Source organism: Heliangelus exortis, chromosome 2, assembly GCF_036169615.1.
Source record: "Heliangelus exortis chromosome 2, bHelExo1.hap1, whole genome shotgun sequence".
Lineage (NCBI taxonomy): Eukaryota > Metazoa > Chordata > Aves > Apodiformes > Trochilidae > Heliangelus > Heliangelus exortis.
Window position 1 is genome coordinate 21612704 of NC_092423.1, and position 17053 is coordinate 21629756.

The 17053-nt window shown below is 38.0% G+C and overlaps 1 protein-coding gene across 2 annotated transcripts in view; it reads left to right on the forward strand.

Moving 5' to 3' along the window:
* The window catches only part of ITGA8 (integrin subunit alpha 8), a 100269-nt gene that overhangs the window by 29287 nt on the left and 53929 nt on the right, over positions 1–17053 (forward strand). For both annotated transcript variants that reach the window (XM_071735152.1, XM_071735153.1), the window contains exons 13-15: positions 770–961; positions 13354–13399; positions 14570–14677. In XM_071735152.1, coding sequence (XP_071591253.1) covers positions 770–961; positions 13354–13399; positions 14570–14677 — 346 coding nt within the window. The remainder of the gene's footprint in view (positions 1–769; positions 962–13353; positions 13400–14569; positions 14678–17053) is intronic.

A 17053-nucleotide genomic window follows, 5' to 3' on the forward strand; every position in this document is an offset into this window, starting at 1 on the left:
CGAGAGAAGTACATATCCTCCTCTTCTGGCTCCTGTTTAGCTCAGCTGATGCAGCTGATGAATCTCAATCTAGACTCATGATTCTCTCCATCACATGCACAGAATCTAAGAGGAGAATTGTGAGTTCTTCGCCTTGGATGTTGCAGCTCATTTTTAAGGACTATAGTGCTTAATTGCATAATGCCTAAGGCCTTCTGTTAGATTCCTGCCTTGGAACTATTCCCAGTTCTCACAAAGATGTTGGCTAGGTGTAGATGAAAACATATTCCATTGTTCCCTTTTCATACTAAAGTGCTGGATGTTTGAGAAGTGTGGGGTTTTTTGTTTATGCTGCATATTTTATCTGGAAAAAGAAAATCTAGCAGCTGTTCCTTATTAATGAGATTATAGAGGAAATCAAGGAAAAATTATGTCTGTTTAAAAATCTGGAATTGGAAGCAGGCATTCATTAGATCATGGTTTATTAAAGCTTATTAAATGCCCTGGAAAAATGGCAGAGGCATCTAGTGTGGACTGGCCATCTAGTACAATGCAATAACCCCTTCAAAAGATCATTTTATAAGCTTTTGTCCTGAAAGTTTGACATAGAAAAGACACTACAAACATTTTTCTATATTTGCCTTAAAACTAGAATCCATACAGAAGTATAGAACCATGAAATTCTTGCATGTGTGTAGCAGAAGCAATTTATGTCTGTTTTCCTGCAAGGACTTAATTTTTCTTTTATATTAATTATGCCCATTCTATGTGTTCTTTTATTGCACTGCAGACATTGCTGTTGGTGCACCATTTGCAGGAGAAGACAGAAGAGGAAAAGTGCTCATTTATAATGGATATAGTAATGGGTTAAATAGAAGCCCTTCCCAAGTTCTCAATGGAGCCTGGGCCTCACAGTCCATGCCTTCGGGATTTGGCTTCACTCTAAGAGGAGATTCAGATGTAGACAAGAATGATTACCCAGGTAAGATTTTTCCATTAAAAAAGGGGAATTTCACGCTTCCATTCTCTGGAAAATGTATCATGCCTAAAATGCTCTTTTTGGAAAACACAGGTCAGAATAATAGACTTTTTTTGATAGTTTTAGCTTGTTTTCCTGAGAGTTAAAATCAGACAAAACAAATACTCCCTTTCCTGTCAAAAGACATGATCAGAAAGGCAAGAAAGGGCTTTAATAGTCACATTAACATAAAACATGTGAAGTTTACAATAAAAAGCTTAACCCTTTCCCCCCACTTCCAAAAACTGAATGCTCTCAGCTTATTGAAATTGTAAGGTCTCCTTCATCCTGGCATTCTTTCTTAATTAAAACCATGTTGTGTTTTAGAAGAAGGGATTGAGTTGGTCGTGTTGCTGAGTTCTTTTGGCTGTCCAAAGAGACACTTAGGTTCTTAAGAACATAGGTTCTTTAAGAACATAGGTTCTTAAAAGCTTTGATTACATTACAGTAAAACAGAGAGAATGCAAAGACATTGCAAAGGTAGATATTTTATTTGGGCCTTTCCCTCCCTTTTATGTTTTCATTATGCTCTAATGACTTTCCCTTTTGAGGTTAGCTTTGATTCTTTACTAGTTTACCTGACATATATTCAAATTTATCAAGTTTGCAACTTAAATGGAGTTTCATTGAGGAGGTTTCCTAGCTTTTTTAAGAGCCATCTTTGTAGCACTGTAAGTAGTCTGAATGTTATGGCTACTTTATATGTGCTTGTGTTTGCTTTCTCTTCTAGAAGAAAATCTGTCCTGTTTCTTGTAATCACAATTCAGAAGGTTTAGCAAGAGTGTGCAGTAAGGCATCATATTTTGTTATTGTAAAAGGTTCATTTGCAGTAAAATGTGAAGTCTTTACTTCCCTAACGTATTGTGAAATTGTTCTGGTTAGCCTGGGTTATTTCGTGGCCAGTGCTCTTAAAAGTTGTACTGTTTCAAAAGTAAAAATTGTGATTTCCAAAGGGGCAAAAATTGGATCTCTCTTACCTTTTCATGATGGATTGTAAAAACCTCTAAAATGTCTTCTGTCAAAAGCAGAAGAGAGTATCTGGGAAAGGGTGTTTACAATAGAAATTACAGTTTTACAAACAGAAAAGCTGACTGCAGAGTAATAGTGAGGCTATCACAAGACTGAAGTGAGAGGATCTTCAGCATTTGAGAAAAGAAAGGGCTTTTAAACACTGTTCTGACTTTTTGTTTGCATATTGTTGATGTTGCTATTAATAGTCTTTCATTGTCCATGACTAATGAGGTTCTTTTGGATAACAGAGCTCTTTATTGAAGTTTCAGCATTTAAACATTTCCTAAAGCACCCACAAGGCCCCCCAGCAAAACCAAAGAAAACAGGATATTGCATTCCTGACATTTTTAAGATGGAAAAGATAGAGGGAGGGAAGGGATAGATTATTTCAGGTCCTTATTGCGTAACATGGAGAAGAAAGAAGAGTAGAACTCTAGCTAGTGTGTTAGCATACTTTATGTGGCATATCTTTTAAAGTAAGCTGTGAACAGGTCTTGATTTTTCTTAATGTTTACGTAGGAACTGCTATAATCTATTGAGGTGTGAGATTTCTTAGAGTTACTCTGCTTATCGTTGTTGGCTCCATTATGCATTCTACCTTCAACTGATACCATATTGTGATACCAGTTCACTGTGTTAGGTGGTTGGATTTATTACAGGAATTACTTATTCTATTAAAAAAAAAATCTTCCTGCATTTTCTATATTTATATTTTCCGTCCACCCTCAGCTGAATATCTGGAGGAGCAGACCAGAGTACTGGTGAAAAGCAGTCAGAAAATGACAGAAGAAAAAAATTTTACTGATAGTCAACCATAACTTCCCTAATTCACAAAAACCTGTAGCATCAAAACACAGCTGTAAAAATAGCACAACCGTGGCATGCTATTAGCACAAAAATAGAATGCCTTCCTATGGGAAAAAGAAAAAAAAAAAAAAAAAAGGTAATATTATGGGGAAATACAAGTCCAGGACAAACATGCTATCAATGAAGTAATCCTTCTTGTGTCAAAGAGCTTTTCTTCTTCACCTCCTGACGGAAATGCTGAAGGGCACCTTTTGTACAAGGAGGAAACAAAAGGGCTGAACTTGGAGGGAATAGGAAGGACATTTTGGTTTAGATGTCAGCTGAGGGGCATAATATTTGCTGACTATAAAAAGTCTAGGAAGCTAGCCTTTAATTCAGTGCTTTACAAACTACTGGTCATGACTGTGAAAAATAAGTGAAAAATTAGGAAAAAATCTCCATTTTTTTCATTTAAGCTTTTTAATGTTTATTATAAAAATGCATATGTATATATAGTTATATTATATAATAAATAATATAATACATTTTAATATACATTGAAGTAATATATATTATGAAATCACCATTTTGTAAAAAGAAAAAAAGTAAAAAACATGAATTATGTTGGCTTATCACTCTCTGAAGTTCAATTCCCATAGACTGGGAAGTGAGGGCCATCTATAATGTCTGGCTGCAGGTATAACCCATGTATTGCCATAGTCTAATGTGAGATTCTACAGGCAATTAGCTTTTCCATGGCTAGAGTTCAAGTGAAGACAAATGAGTTCAAAAAGTTATTATGTTTGCAAGAAGTTCAGGGCTGATATCAGTTTGTGAGGACTCATAAAACTACAGCTGTGCTTGTATGATTTACTCAAGCCCTTGTGCCCTGCACTGTTCATGAGGCAGGTATACGAGAGGCACACAGATGGGAGTTACTCTGCCATTTTGTTTTTAATATACTGTGTAGTATTTTCAGAGCCTACAGAGTTTCAGACCTTCTTCTTTAAATCAGAGCATGTATTAATACTCTTGGAATAGGCCACAGACCTGGGGGTCAGAAGATAACACCTCCTTATGTGGTTTCTTACCAGAGAACACAGAGCTTCATGCTGGGCTTGCTGTATTGAGCCCTGGAAGCAGTGCTCTTAGAGACTGAGTTATGATTTGGGGAACACAGTTCATAAAAAGTGAAGATGAATTACAGTGATTGTTTTCTCCTATTGGACTAAAGTTAAGTGTTCTCTTGATAGGGAGTTCAGTTTAGGCTAAGATCTACCTATTAGCCTTCTGGAGAAGAGCAGCCATTTGGCAGAGGAGGATACATCTTTCTCTCCTCATCCAAATCCCAGTATAAGCTCAGAAACAGAGAAGAACATAGGGAGCAGGAGAAGGCTGCCAAATTCTCAATGCTCTCCAGTGGGTGAATTGGTTTCTTGTTCCTCATCTTCCTGCAACTGCTGGCCTCCAAAGGGAGAAACTATCTCCTGCTTCCTGGTCTTATCTAGAAAAGACAGAGGAAGACAGGAGTTCCACAGAATCCCAGTTGTGTAATAAATCTGTGAGAAAACTGATCACGAACAGGTTTAATGGTAGAGTAGCAGAGCAGGCAGGGAAGGACATAATGACAGCTATACTGCTGCAGACAAAAGATCTATCTAGCACCAGAGGATGTCTCCAGCAGCCAACAACAGTTATGCAGGAAATTGGACAGCTGTGATATGTCCCAGAATATTCACCCAACTGGTGAAGGAAGGTGTCTCTGAGTCAGAGGGGGCATCTTCAAATTTAGTAACCCTTGACAGCCTATTCCTTCATGAATTTGAGCAATCAGTTGTAGAACATGTGAACTTTTGGCACTTGGAGCAATCTGTGTCAAGGGGCACCACAGCCTAAATGCATGTTTTGTGAAGAAGTTATGTTCACTGTATCCCATTTGACTTTTGAACGTTCCATTGGACAGTTACTTTGGATGTGCCATAGTTCTTATACTGAAGGGACAGTAAAGGATTCTTCTTCAGCCTACTCTTATTTTACAGACCTCTGCCTTATTTCTTGCCTCATTCATATGTTTTAGCAATGCTGTGGAAGGAACTCTAATTTACTTAATTGTTTCATATGCAGAGGGAAATTACACATCAGTCCTGCTATACCAGGTGATGGTTCACTCTTGCCATCACTGCTGCCTCTTCTTCATACATTTTTATGTAAAGAACAATGGGTAAATCATGAATCTGGCTAAAATACTGCTTCTAATACAGATTTTTACCGTTGACATGGGTGTCAAATTTACCTGACATAAAAAATGGCTGTATCTTCCCTGTGTACTTGATGAAACAGTGTACTTGATGAAATAATAATCCCAAATCATTTTTGTTCATATCAGTAATGATGTTTGTGAAAGAAAATACTGAGCCAGGGACTGTAGTCTGGCCTCGAGGCTACATGGCACAGCACACATCATCATCCGATGAAAAACTCCTGCCCACTGGAGCAGGCCACATCCAATCTGCCTTTTGGGAAGGTCTCTGCCTGGCCCAAGGCTATTCCCCAGGTCTTTGCTGGCTACTATCTGGACAGTACTAACTTGCACACACTAAAATCAGACCAGAGTCCATGCTAACAGTATAAAGTCTGGACCTTACTGACACAGTGCTCAAGCTCATGCCCTGACTTTATTTTCCTTTCACTTGTGTAACCACTCACGGCACAAAGTAGAGGATACAAACAGCTAAATGGCCACTTAGTCAACATCATACCTAAACCCAAAACTTTCTCTAGTTTGGTCCTCATGCAGATCATGTTGCTTTTCCTTTTCAATGGCAGTCCTTCTCAGTGTAATGACCGTCTGCCTTCAGATACCCTGGCATAGATTATCACTGTAACAGATCTCTAAGCATTGTGAAAATACAGAGATTTTTCTAACCTTTCAATAGGAAAGATTTAGTTTCTGTTATTAAGCACAACCATTCTTTTACATTTCCATATCTTCTCATTGAAGGACTCCTATAAATTGTGTCATATGTGTAGACACTCCAAATGTTACATACCTAGAACTGTTCCTTTATCAGCATAGACAGTGTTGATAATATGATGGTTTCTGCTTTGCAGGCTCAGAGGTAGTGGGAAACTTTCAACCCTGAGAAGCAGCAGAGGCAAAAAGCTGTTCTGATACCCAACAGCTGTACCACTCTAAGCTGGTGGTGTTCATCACCTTCAGCCCTGAAAAGAGCAGTTCTTCTCCTAGCAGAAGAATTGCAATGCCAAACAGCAGTGATGGTGGTAATGAATGAATGAATGAATGGATGGATGCTCCTTTCACTGCAGTCATGTAAGAGTTAGACAGAACTTTGTAGTCAGAAAAGTAAGGCTAGTGAGTGAGAGGGAGGCAGTAAGAGAAAGCAGATTAAGTGTGTCAGTCAAATAGACTGAATGTACTAAGCCAGCTCTGTGTTTTCTGATGTGAATATTCAGGAGAACAACATGCAGCTTTTCCAGTCTTCTGAGCATGACACTGACAAGCTTTGTACTGTGTTTACCTGAGACACTCAGAAGCTCTGCAGTGTATAATATGTATCCGGTATTTGAAGGAAAAAAACCAATTAATCCTCTTGAGCCATGTCTACACTGGTAAAGTAAATATGCTGGCTTTGCTTCTGTACTATCACTGAGCAGTCCTTGTCTGTACTACCAAACTCACTTCTTCCCAAAACAGAGTTACTGTTTGCTCTGTCCTAGGGACTAGCAACTGCATTAGAGCCATTCTAGTGATAACAACACAGATAGGGCAGGTTCAGCACACAGGGGCATTCTCTGGCACTAATTAGCTAACACTGACATCATTGTAACATCTTTCAGAAGATGATCTATTTCACAGCTTTCTGACAGTGTATGTTCTAAAGTCTTACTCATTTGAAGATCAATATCACTTATGCTGCAGTAGTAAATACTGACCTGGTGCCATTACTCTGGATTACAGTCATGTAAAGAAAATGAAGAGGATTAAGGAAATAAAGGGGGAGAGCAGTGTATGGAATGAAAAAAGTGCAAAAGATGGGCTTTCTTATAAGTTTCAGTGTAAATGCAGTGTCAGTTGGGAAGAGTTCTTTGTGACACTTTTCAGTGCTGAGGTGAGGACATGCAAAGGAGCATCTGTACTGGCAAGGCCCAAATGCAGTTTATATACCCATGGGTTTCTCTGTAATTGCAGCTCTTCAAGGTTTGCCCAAGATACTCTGGAATTCCTGTCTCAGCACAACTGTCTCCTACATGGGAACATCTGAGCAATATAACAATAACTTTTAACACAGTTTCCACTCCCCAGCAGATCTGAGGCTTTTTAGGGCCCCTTTGCTCCACCCTGCTTTATTTGTGGCATCAGGGCCTGGAGCAAGGAATGAAGCTTCAGCTTAGGCACGTAATTTGAACTGTGGTTTGTTTTATTTATAATTTTATGTATCTTTTCCTATTACCATAGTTTAGCCTTTACAGGAAGAAAAGAAAGCCATAAATGTGTTTAGCAGGAAAGAAATTTGTTTCTTTTGGCTTCTGGGCATCCGTTCAAAGCCGGTCCCCACTGACTGCTCAGAGTCTGTGATTATCTAGGTGATGGTGCCACACTTCCAGCTGGTTCATCTATCTGAGCAGAGCTCAGGCATTTGGAAGCTGTAAGGTTTCCACCCTCACATTTCAGCATATGTTCAGTTACTTGATGTCTGATTATAGCTGAGCAAATAGTTTATAATGAATAGCTTACTCAACTCATTAAGCTTGCTTTCTTCTTGTGGCATATCCTCCAGCAGACTGTGGTTTCTTCAAATGTGTTTTTGAACCAGGATGATTTAATCAATATCTGCTATCACTGTGGCTGGATTTAGAGCAGTGCTCTAGATGAATTTACTATTCAAAGACTGCTGATTAGTTAATTAGTTAATTGCTCAAATAAATTATGTACTATTGTTTCTGCTCCCTGCCTGTTTAGATGCTTATGTAAGTCTTCCTTGTTAACTTACAGAGTCCCCCTGGAGTCAGTGCCATGGAAGCATCATCTTCACTTTTATACAAACACAGCTGTTGGTCTGTTCCTTTGGTTATTCTTTTTAGTCTTTTTAGTTGCCAGCACAGGGAAATGTATAAAGGCATCTTCACGCCTTTTTATTTTGGACTCAGTTATTATCTTAACAATTGCACATAGTTAATATAAACATATTACTCTAGAAATGTTTTAAGAAGGAAACAAGTGTGATGATCAGACAAAATTTCCTTAGAACTTCAGTAATCCAGTCTAATCTTATTAAAAAAGGAGTATTTAGCAGCTCCATCTGCTAAGTGCATTAACTCAAACAGCAGGAAGAAAACCCTCAAGTTTCTTTCTGACAGGCAAGGGTTCTTCAGCGTTCATAATTTTTTTGTGAACAGTAGGCACTGTGCCAATAATATCAAAAATCATAATCTTGTGATGATTAAATTATGAAGCTGGTCCAGGAGATTATATCAGCAGGAAGCTGCATCTGCTCTGGTAAGAGAGGACTGCTGAGCATGGGAGCCAGAAAAAGGGCATGGGTTCTGCCAGCAAATGCAGAAAAGCTGAAATGTTTCTACTACTAATTATGTTTTCATGTGAATAATCAATCAAAATGTAGTGACAAGCCAAGAATGTCCTGCAAATAACTTAATTTTATGGAAAATTATTATATGTGTAATTTACAGGTCTAAGTTTCTAAAATCCTTTTAGGTACTTAATGAAATCACAATATTGTGCCCCATGGAATATAAGAATAAAGCAATTAATCCCAGTAAGACGGGATTTACTGAAGTGACAGAACACTAACTGCTCTCTTTTGGATTTTTTTTCTGCTATAATTAATTTAATAGTAGCATTATATTATGAAAGGGGCTCATTCAGACAAAATAGAAGCAGTGAAATGAGGTAGGCCCGGGTGTTATCCTTAACAGACCTGCTACCCCGGAATGGTAAAAAAAAAAAAAAAAAAAAAAAAAAAAAAATAGTTGAGAATGGTAGGATTAGAAGAAAGTGACTCTGTTTTGGTCAAGCCTGAAGTAATGGCTATTTAAAGGAAATTTTATTCTGGACCTTTTCTACTGTGATTTGGGAGTGTAGTGGTCTCTGGAATCCTTAAAAAAAAAAAAGAAATCTGATCGTTGGCCTTTTTGGCACCTGATATACTGAAGGAAATGAAAATTGAAAAGGCTCACAAAGATTTTTAGCAGAGTTCCCAGTTATTGCAGTTTTCTCACTAACTTTTATGAAATTTCCACTAGCACCTGTACTCAGAAAGGATTCTAATTGTTTTTCAGTTCCCATTTATGCTGTGCAACTAAACTGACAGACTGCACAAAGTGATGCTTAAAGCTGTCACCAAATCGTTTTGAGTCCATAAAGTAACCACTTTCCTGCTCTATCCCAGTAGAGTTGCAGTGGGGAGGTGACTCAGCTACCTACTGTTTCATTTTTGGGTTTCTAACAAGTGAAATGTGGGCCAATTATGAAGTCCTTCTTTAGCTCTTGTTCATGGCCATGAACAAGAGGAGATACCATGCCTGTCCCCCATGAAGCAAGAGGAGATACCATGCCTGTCCCCCATGAAGCAAGAGGAGATACCATGCCTGGAGAGTTTCTCTTGGGACTGCTGGACAGACTCCAACCAAGTGTGAGAGGCTGAGCACACTGCATGTTCAGAGTCCTTGGGACTGCATCTCTCACAAGGGATGGAGCTGGCAAAAACATTTGATCAAGTTAGCAGATTCACTGGATTGACACTGGATCTAGGACGTAGTTGATCCTCCTAATTCCTCCAGTTGGTTGAAGGCTTAGTCAGCATAATGAGAAGTTTCTGCCCTTTATCACATGGTGTTTCAAGCTTGGCACAGGCACATGGCAGAAGGTGCAGGTAAACAGATATTTTATAACATCCAATGTGCCTTTCAGTGACATTTGTGAATGCTCTTTCCTTAAATTTTATGATTTTTTTTCTCAGAGCATGAATTTTCTTTACCAGATATCTTGCAAGCCTTACCCTCAGAGCAAAGTAAAATTTGAAATTCGCATGAGTATTATTTAACTTTGCACTGTGCTCCCTGACTTAATTGCATGCCAAAGACACTTGTTTCAGGATTAAGCTCTGTGAACTGCCATTTGTGATTTTTGTGCATAAAACCCTCAATCTATGTTGAAATGCAAGTTGAAAATTCTTTTGGAGTCACTCTGTGCTCGTTTTCTTAGTTTTTGCCTTGTGATTGTGGTCCCACAGCTCATTTATTCCACGACAGCAGTGAGGCAAATGCACAAGGCTCCTCCATACATATCTCTGCTTCTCTGAAGCTTAACAACTGATAAAGGATCTTCTCAATGAGCAAAGTGGTCATTTACATAAATCTGTGAGTTCCCTCAACCTCCTGAGAACATGAAGTATGAGAAAAGAAGGAATAAATGAGATTTTGTGGATTCTCTCTTTTTCTCTCTCTTTTTCTTTATACACATTTTAATCTGGGCTTGAAAAAACCTCACAAAAGGAGCAAAAGGTTTTCATGCACTTTTCTTCAGGCTCTGTTTGGAAGGGTTGTAAGGAGTCAAGCTGGCTTTTTTTTTTGCTATGTAATTTCAAATTGCTTTTAAACCCCTATTTTTCAGCAAGTGACCTTTCTATCTTGTATGCCTAGCATTAACAAACAACGAATAAGGACAACTTCTCTCTATTTTTAGGAAGGGAAGGTTGCCAAACTAATTTAGACATCTCATGGATTTTTAATAGAAATTAGTAGTAACTTTTCTTCTGGAGAATACACAACAAATTCAAACCTTCTGCTTATAAAAGCTATCTGATTTGATGTGTATTCAGATCAAAAAAGTTTTTCTCCAGTAATGGATATTGCACACCACAAGGCAATGGAAGAAAGAATTGAAACTATTGCTCTGTAACAAAACAAGTCGAAGCAAAACAAAATCTCTGTTAGGTATTCTGGTGATCACTCTGCTTGAATATGTAATGACTTGGTCCTTAAATTAGATTGTAGATGTCACCACTGAGTATAAGTATGTTTTATTGTTTACATATTCAGTCTTAAGCACTCTTTTCCTACTGAGTAGTTTCACTCCTTCAAGCTTTTTGGGTCAAAAATAAGTATGGCTTAGACCACAGAATAAAGGACGTGTCAGGAAAAACGTAAGAGCTTCTCAACTGGAGTGAGATGAGCACTGTCCTGGCTGTTCTTAGGGTATGCTTAAACAGGGCCTTTGTGATGGTCCCATGATTAAATAACCCAAATTTTTTACTGTGTCTCCAAATCTTGCTGAGATGGCAGTGAAGAAAGACTGCTTATTTAAAACCATTTTTTGGTGGCTGGGAATTACCATTGCTTCTCTAGACCATTTATCTTGTTTTAAAATAATCTGGGCTCTGTCCCAGAGAAATCAAGACTTAATTATTAAACAGATGTACAAAATCTCTTTTAATATTAAAGTGGGGATGCTGAGATAGCACAGCTGTAGATACTAAAATTAAGAGTTCACTCACACCAATGAGGCTAACTGCCTGACAGCCTCATTCTTTTTGCCTTCAGATTCAAACAATCTACATTTTATTAGCTTACTCAAGTTGTGTGTTCAAGCTTTTCCCTTTGCTCATGAAGGGCTGGAGTGCTTTATTTTTTTAATGAAAGATCAGATTATGAAATCATCACAAGACCCTGATCTGGATAGGTCTTGGATATCTATCTGTTTTGTCTCTACTGTAGGAAACCCCTGTACTGAAACCTTTGAGTTATCAAATCTAGTATTAAATAGTACATATTCTGAATTAAGTCTGTTGCAAAATTTATAGGGTAAAACATAATGGAAACCCCTTCCTTCTTGTCTTTCACTTTCTGGTCATAGCATAATGTTTCTTTTTTTTATTTTTTTTTTTTTTGCTTTAACAAAAACACCAAAACCCTGAAAAAAAAAGAAAACAAGCACAAAAACAACAACAACAACAAAAAAACCCCAACCGAATATTTAATATTTTGGAGTTACCATGAGTGCTGCTATGGGGAGCTGCCAGAGAAAGCCCTGGTTCTGGCAGCATCTGTTGTTTCCTCTTTATAGTAATGGGTATGTCTCAATCAGTTGTTTATTTAAGAGGAAACTATCTCCAGGTTTTGGTGCTGTGTGCAAGTTGTCTATAAAAGCTGCTAATGAAAATGACTCGTAAATAACCCAAAAAGGAGAGAGAAAAAATACTTATTTTTTTCTACCATTTAAAGGGTTCCTGACCCTGAAAGATATTTCTCTAAGGCCAGTGGAGGGAGAAAAATGTAAATGTTGTACAAAAAAAGGATCAGACCCATAAATAAAGTCCATGTCTGCTCCTATTAAGACATTAATCAATGGGATTCATTGTAAGACAGGCTGTTGCCCATGTAGAGTACTTTTGTTTAAATTTGTGAAATCCTGACCATCTGCCCACCCAGCTAATTAGGATCCAAGCTTTGTATTTGCATCATACTTGATGACTTCAGGCCTTCCTAAGCAAACCAGCGCTTACAATGAAAGCAACAAGTAAGGGTTTGTTTATAACCCTGAGTTCTGGTTTAATTTACTTAGTTCAGTTTAGGTTGCCAGTCTGTACCACCACAAGGTCTGTCATGATCAAATTGTCTGATAACAACAGTGGAGTGAAAGGGGTGCCCAGATGGACACTGGGGGGGTTGGAATGGAGCAAAGTTCTTTCCTTTGCTTAAACTGTGCTCCAGCTAGAGGTAGCAGGAATGGTGATCATTTTTCCTCAATGCATTCTTCCAGCTTTTCTCCAGCAGGCCTGAATGGTCCAGCAAGACAGTCCGGATCTTCCCAGAGAGCCCTCTGTGGAGATCCAGGCAAAAAGAGGAGATACTTGGGCCCATAAATTCCCAACCCAGGCCAGTGTCCAGTAGGAAAGATGTGCCCAAGGCCCAGTGTAGCTCTCATGTTGTTGGCTCCATCTGTTCCAAGTTATGACCTATAGGAAAAAAGATGGCTTTAGATGGATAACTGTAAGCCTTAGCACATGCTGCTACAATGCTGAAAGCATTAGAAACTATGAAATCAGCCATCCTCACACCTGTGGGTTGTATACACAGAGATATAATGCTTAAATTAATGAACATATTACTTAAAACACAAAATTGTCAGGAAGGAACACCATACATTTTCAGTTTGACCTGTATTAAAATGATGACAGGGTGGTTTGCATCTTTTTGTTTGATGGACAATGAATGGTTTGGAATATATAGAGGTTAATGACATCCTTTTTACCTTTTAATGCAAGTGAGAAAGAAGTGAGATTGTGGCATGGGTGAACTGTTAAATAGATTGTCAGTTATTGGATACAACAAAGACATTTAGGAGCCCTCTGACATTGTGGAACATTCTCTTTCAGGTCCACTGTTAGAAAAATTACTTAGAAAGGAATTATCACATTTGTTTAATGTTATTTCCTTTGTATATATAAATAATCTAATTTAGGCTGGAAAAAATGTATGAAAGGCTTCTATGTAGTTCTGAAGTTGTTTTGTTTTTCCAGATTTAATTGTAGGTGCATTTGGGGCTGGAAAAGCAGTTGTTTACAGGTACGTGATAAATTTAATGGATTTTTTTCTTTCACAGCTTTGGTGGGAGATCTTCAAATAAAAAAGTTCCACATTCCATTGTTTCCCTGGTGCAATGTGTAAAAGATGCTTAGTACAGATGATAAATTAAGCATCTTGTGAGAAACAGATGCTCAAAAGTCATTTTCCATGAAAATTTCTATGCTTATGGGTCAGGATTAAAGGGAGTGCAAGGGACAGTGGGGAATGCTGCAGGCAATCTTACCAGGAAGACCAAGGGGATGAGGCCCTTTATGGAGAGATAGGAGTAGCCTCAAGCCCTGCTCCCCCTGGGGCTTTACCACACCGATACCCATTGGAGGGATAACACAGCAGTGCATAAGTAATCCAGGAGATTCCTGGAATGCATTGATGATAACTTCCTTCTCCCGGTGACAGAGGAGCCAATGAAGAGAGGTGCAATGCTGGGCATTATTTTCACCAATAAGGAGTGGGGAATGTAAAGCCCAAGGGCAGCTTTGGCTGGATTGACCATGAGATGGTGGAGTTCAAAATCCCTAGGGTAGCGAAGAGGGTGCAAAGAAAGCTCACTAACCTGGGCTTCAGTGGAGCAGAATTTGGCCTCTTCAGGGACCTGGTTGGTAGAGTATCATGGGATAAAGACCTGGGGAGGAAAGAAGCCCAAGAAATCTGGTTAATGTAAGTTTTACCTCCTCCAAGCTGAGGAGCCATGCATCCCAACAAAGAGGAAGTCAGCCAAAAAAGGTGTGGAAGAACATGGAGCTCCTAGACAAACTAAGGCATAAAAAGAAAGCCTAGAGAGCATGAAATGAGGACAGGTAGACTGGGAAGAATACAATCAAATTGTCCAAGCAGCCAGGAATCAGGTTAGGAAAGCTAAAGCCCTGATAGAATTAAATCTGTTCAGGGACATCAAGGGCAACAAGAAAAGATTCTCTAAGTATTTTGGTGGCAAAAGAAAGACTGGGAAAAATGAGGGCCATCTTTGGAATGAAACGGGAGTCCTGGTTACCTGGGATATGGAGAGGTACTTAATGACTTTTTAAGTGAGTTTTCTCCAGGTAACATTTCCATCTGCTTTGTGGCCATCTCAGTGAAGTGTTTTCTCTGCTGCAGCATAGATACTGATGTGGTCCTTCTGAATGCAGTGAAATTATTTCTGTCCCTCAGGGCCAGACCTGTTGTGACAGTGAATGCTCAGCTCATTCTGAACCCCATGATTGTGAATCCAGACAATAAAACCTGTCAACTCCCTGGCTCTGAGCTTTTGGTGGCCTGGTAAGTTCTTGATTAGACAAAACACATCCTTACCCTCTTTCTCAAATAACTTGCTGTTCCTTAATTTTCTTGCAGTTTTTTGTTGAACAAGTTCAGAGTTCAAAAATAAGTAGACAAAGTTCAAATAGACTATGAGTGCAACTAAAGAAATAATATATAGAACACGTTGGTACTTCATAAGTTGAGTCCTTTGATGAAAGAAATAGGAAACAGCTCAGAAAAACACAGAAACATTGATCTGTCAAAACACACAGCTTTGTTGAGAAAATGTAGCAGCAAAAGTGATGCAAATTGCTGATGAGCCCACCATATTCTGTGAGAGAGAGAGAGAGAGACCTCAGTCCTTTGTAGAAGAGAGAAAATACCTGGCTGGCCATCCCAAGAGCAGTTCAAGGGGTGTTTATGGATACCTTGGGCAGAGGAAAGGGGTTTTTTTTAGTGTGTCGTACAGTATAATGTTGCATATGCCTTTAAAAGAGGGAAAAAAAGAACTTTTAAAAATTAAAATTAAATTAAAATTAAAAATAAGTGCATTTTAAAATTTAAAAATACTTTTAAAGTAGCATTTGATTTTGACAAGAAAAAGTACATTTGAAAGCTTGTAGCTAGTTAAAATAGTTTAGGATCAGTTACAAATATAGTGTGCAGGACTCTTGGAGGCTATCTAATAGCACATAATGCCAAATAAAGACTCTTTTACTACACTAGAAAAAAATCACTCAGAAAGGACCCCAGGAACAGTTGATAGAAGAGGGTATTACAAATATAAGGTGCTGTTTAAAAGTGGAAATCATAACAAATCAGAAAACTAAAACCAAAACATACCATAAACACATGCAAGCTGAATAAAAATTACTAGTAAGTCCTGCCAGAACTAGTCATACCATTTTATTTAAACACATTAGAGGCAGAAAACCTGCCAGGATGTGGACTGGATGAAAAGAATATCAAGAATACCAAGCAAAGGAGAACTTCAGAATATAAGGTGATTGCAGAAATTTTGCACTGCTTTTAAACCAAAAGTGGTAAGGGGTTCCCCAAACTGGAGACGTTCTTCATAAGATATAAGTTTTTCAAATCATCTCAAATGTAAGAGTCATTGAAAGAGTTCTTAGAACAAATTGATCAATATTAACCATAAAAAATAAACATGACCAGAAGCAGTTTGCTTAAGAGTGACAAAGGGACCCAACTCTGATATACTTAAGTGACAAAAATATGGGCTTTTAATGCATTTGATGCATTAAATTTGTGACTCATTAAGTTCCTGAATCTACTGATTGTGAGAAACTGTGATGATGCTATCAACTTTTACTGTATTCTTCTACACTTCATGATGGTTCTCATATTATCATAATGTTCTTCATTTCTGCATCTTGTGTAGACAGCTGCCCATCTGCAGGACATGTAGAATGCACTCAGTAGAACTCTGCAGTCCCAGAACTTTAAAAATCTTTGGCCTTTCTGGAATAGCATCCAGGTCCAGAACCATCCTGATTTTTTTGATTCAAGCACGTTTTTTCATTATTTTTCTTTTTTATTTTACAAGCCAGAAGGTGCTTGGTTCTTACCTCTAAGAGTTTTAGTAGGAATATAATTTAATTTCTGCCTCCTTTATTGTAAAATACTGTTCCCTAAAGATTTGGTTCATATTATGAAATGACTGAAGAGCAGCTGCTATTTTTCATGTCATAATTTTTCTTCTGAGTTGACATAAGCTTGTACTGTACACATGAAAACAATTAGCAGGGAAACTCCAAAAGGCAAAGAATTTCTTAGTCCCATGGGATAGATTTCTGTATCTCTTAGCCAGCTGTACAGATTGTATAAGATGTCTACCAACCAACACTGCACAATTAGAATGAAAGGAAACCTCCTACCAGAAAAGTTTGTGTGTGTTGGAATGTGTGTTTGTGTGTGTTTGTGTGTGTTGGAATATTGTGGATTATTGTACATTTTCAAGTATTAAAAAAATACTTTTTGGCATTAAATAAATTGGAGAGCTGAAGCACAGAGAAAACATGCACAGAAAGTTTTTTTTATGCATCGTTCTAAAGTAGTTGTTCTGAACTTCTAGAAATGTAATTCTTTCTCTGCTGTCTTTAAAATTATTTCTAATTTCCCCAAATTATCAAATTTGGAACAAATTTACGCTATTAAAATTTGAACAGACTTTTTTTTTTTTTTTTTTAGAGTGTGAAAAATGCAGGTTAATATCTGCAAAAAGGTGTAAATAAATCAAACATTTACATTTTTCAAAAGCTTTGTCCACATCATATGACTTATTAAGTCCAAGACAGGGTTCCAGCTATCAAGAGTTCTAATTTATCTCTGCATTGCTGTTTTTATTGTCATTTGAGATCTGATTATCTACTT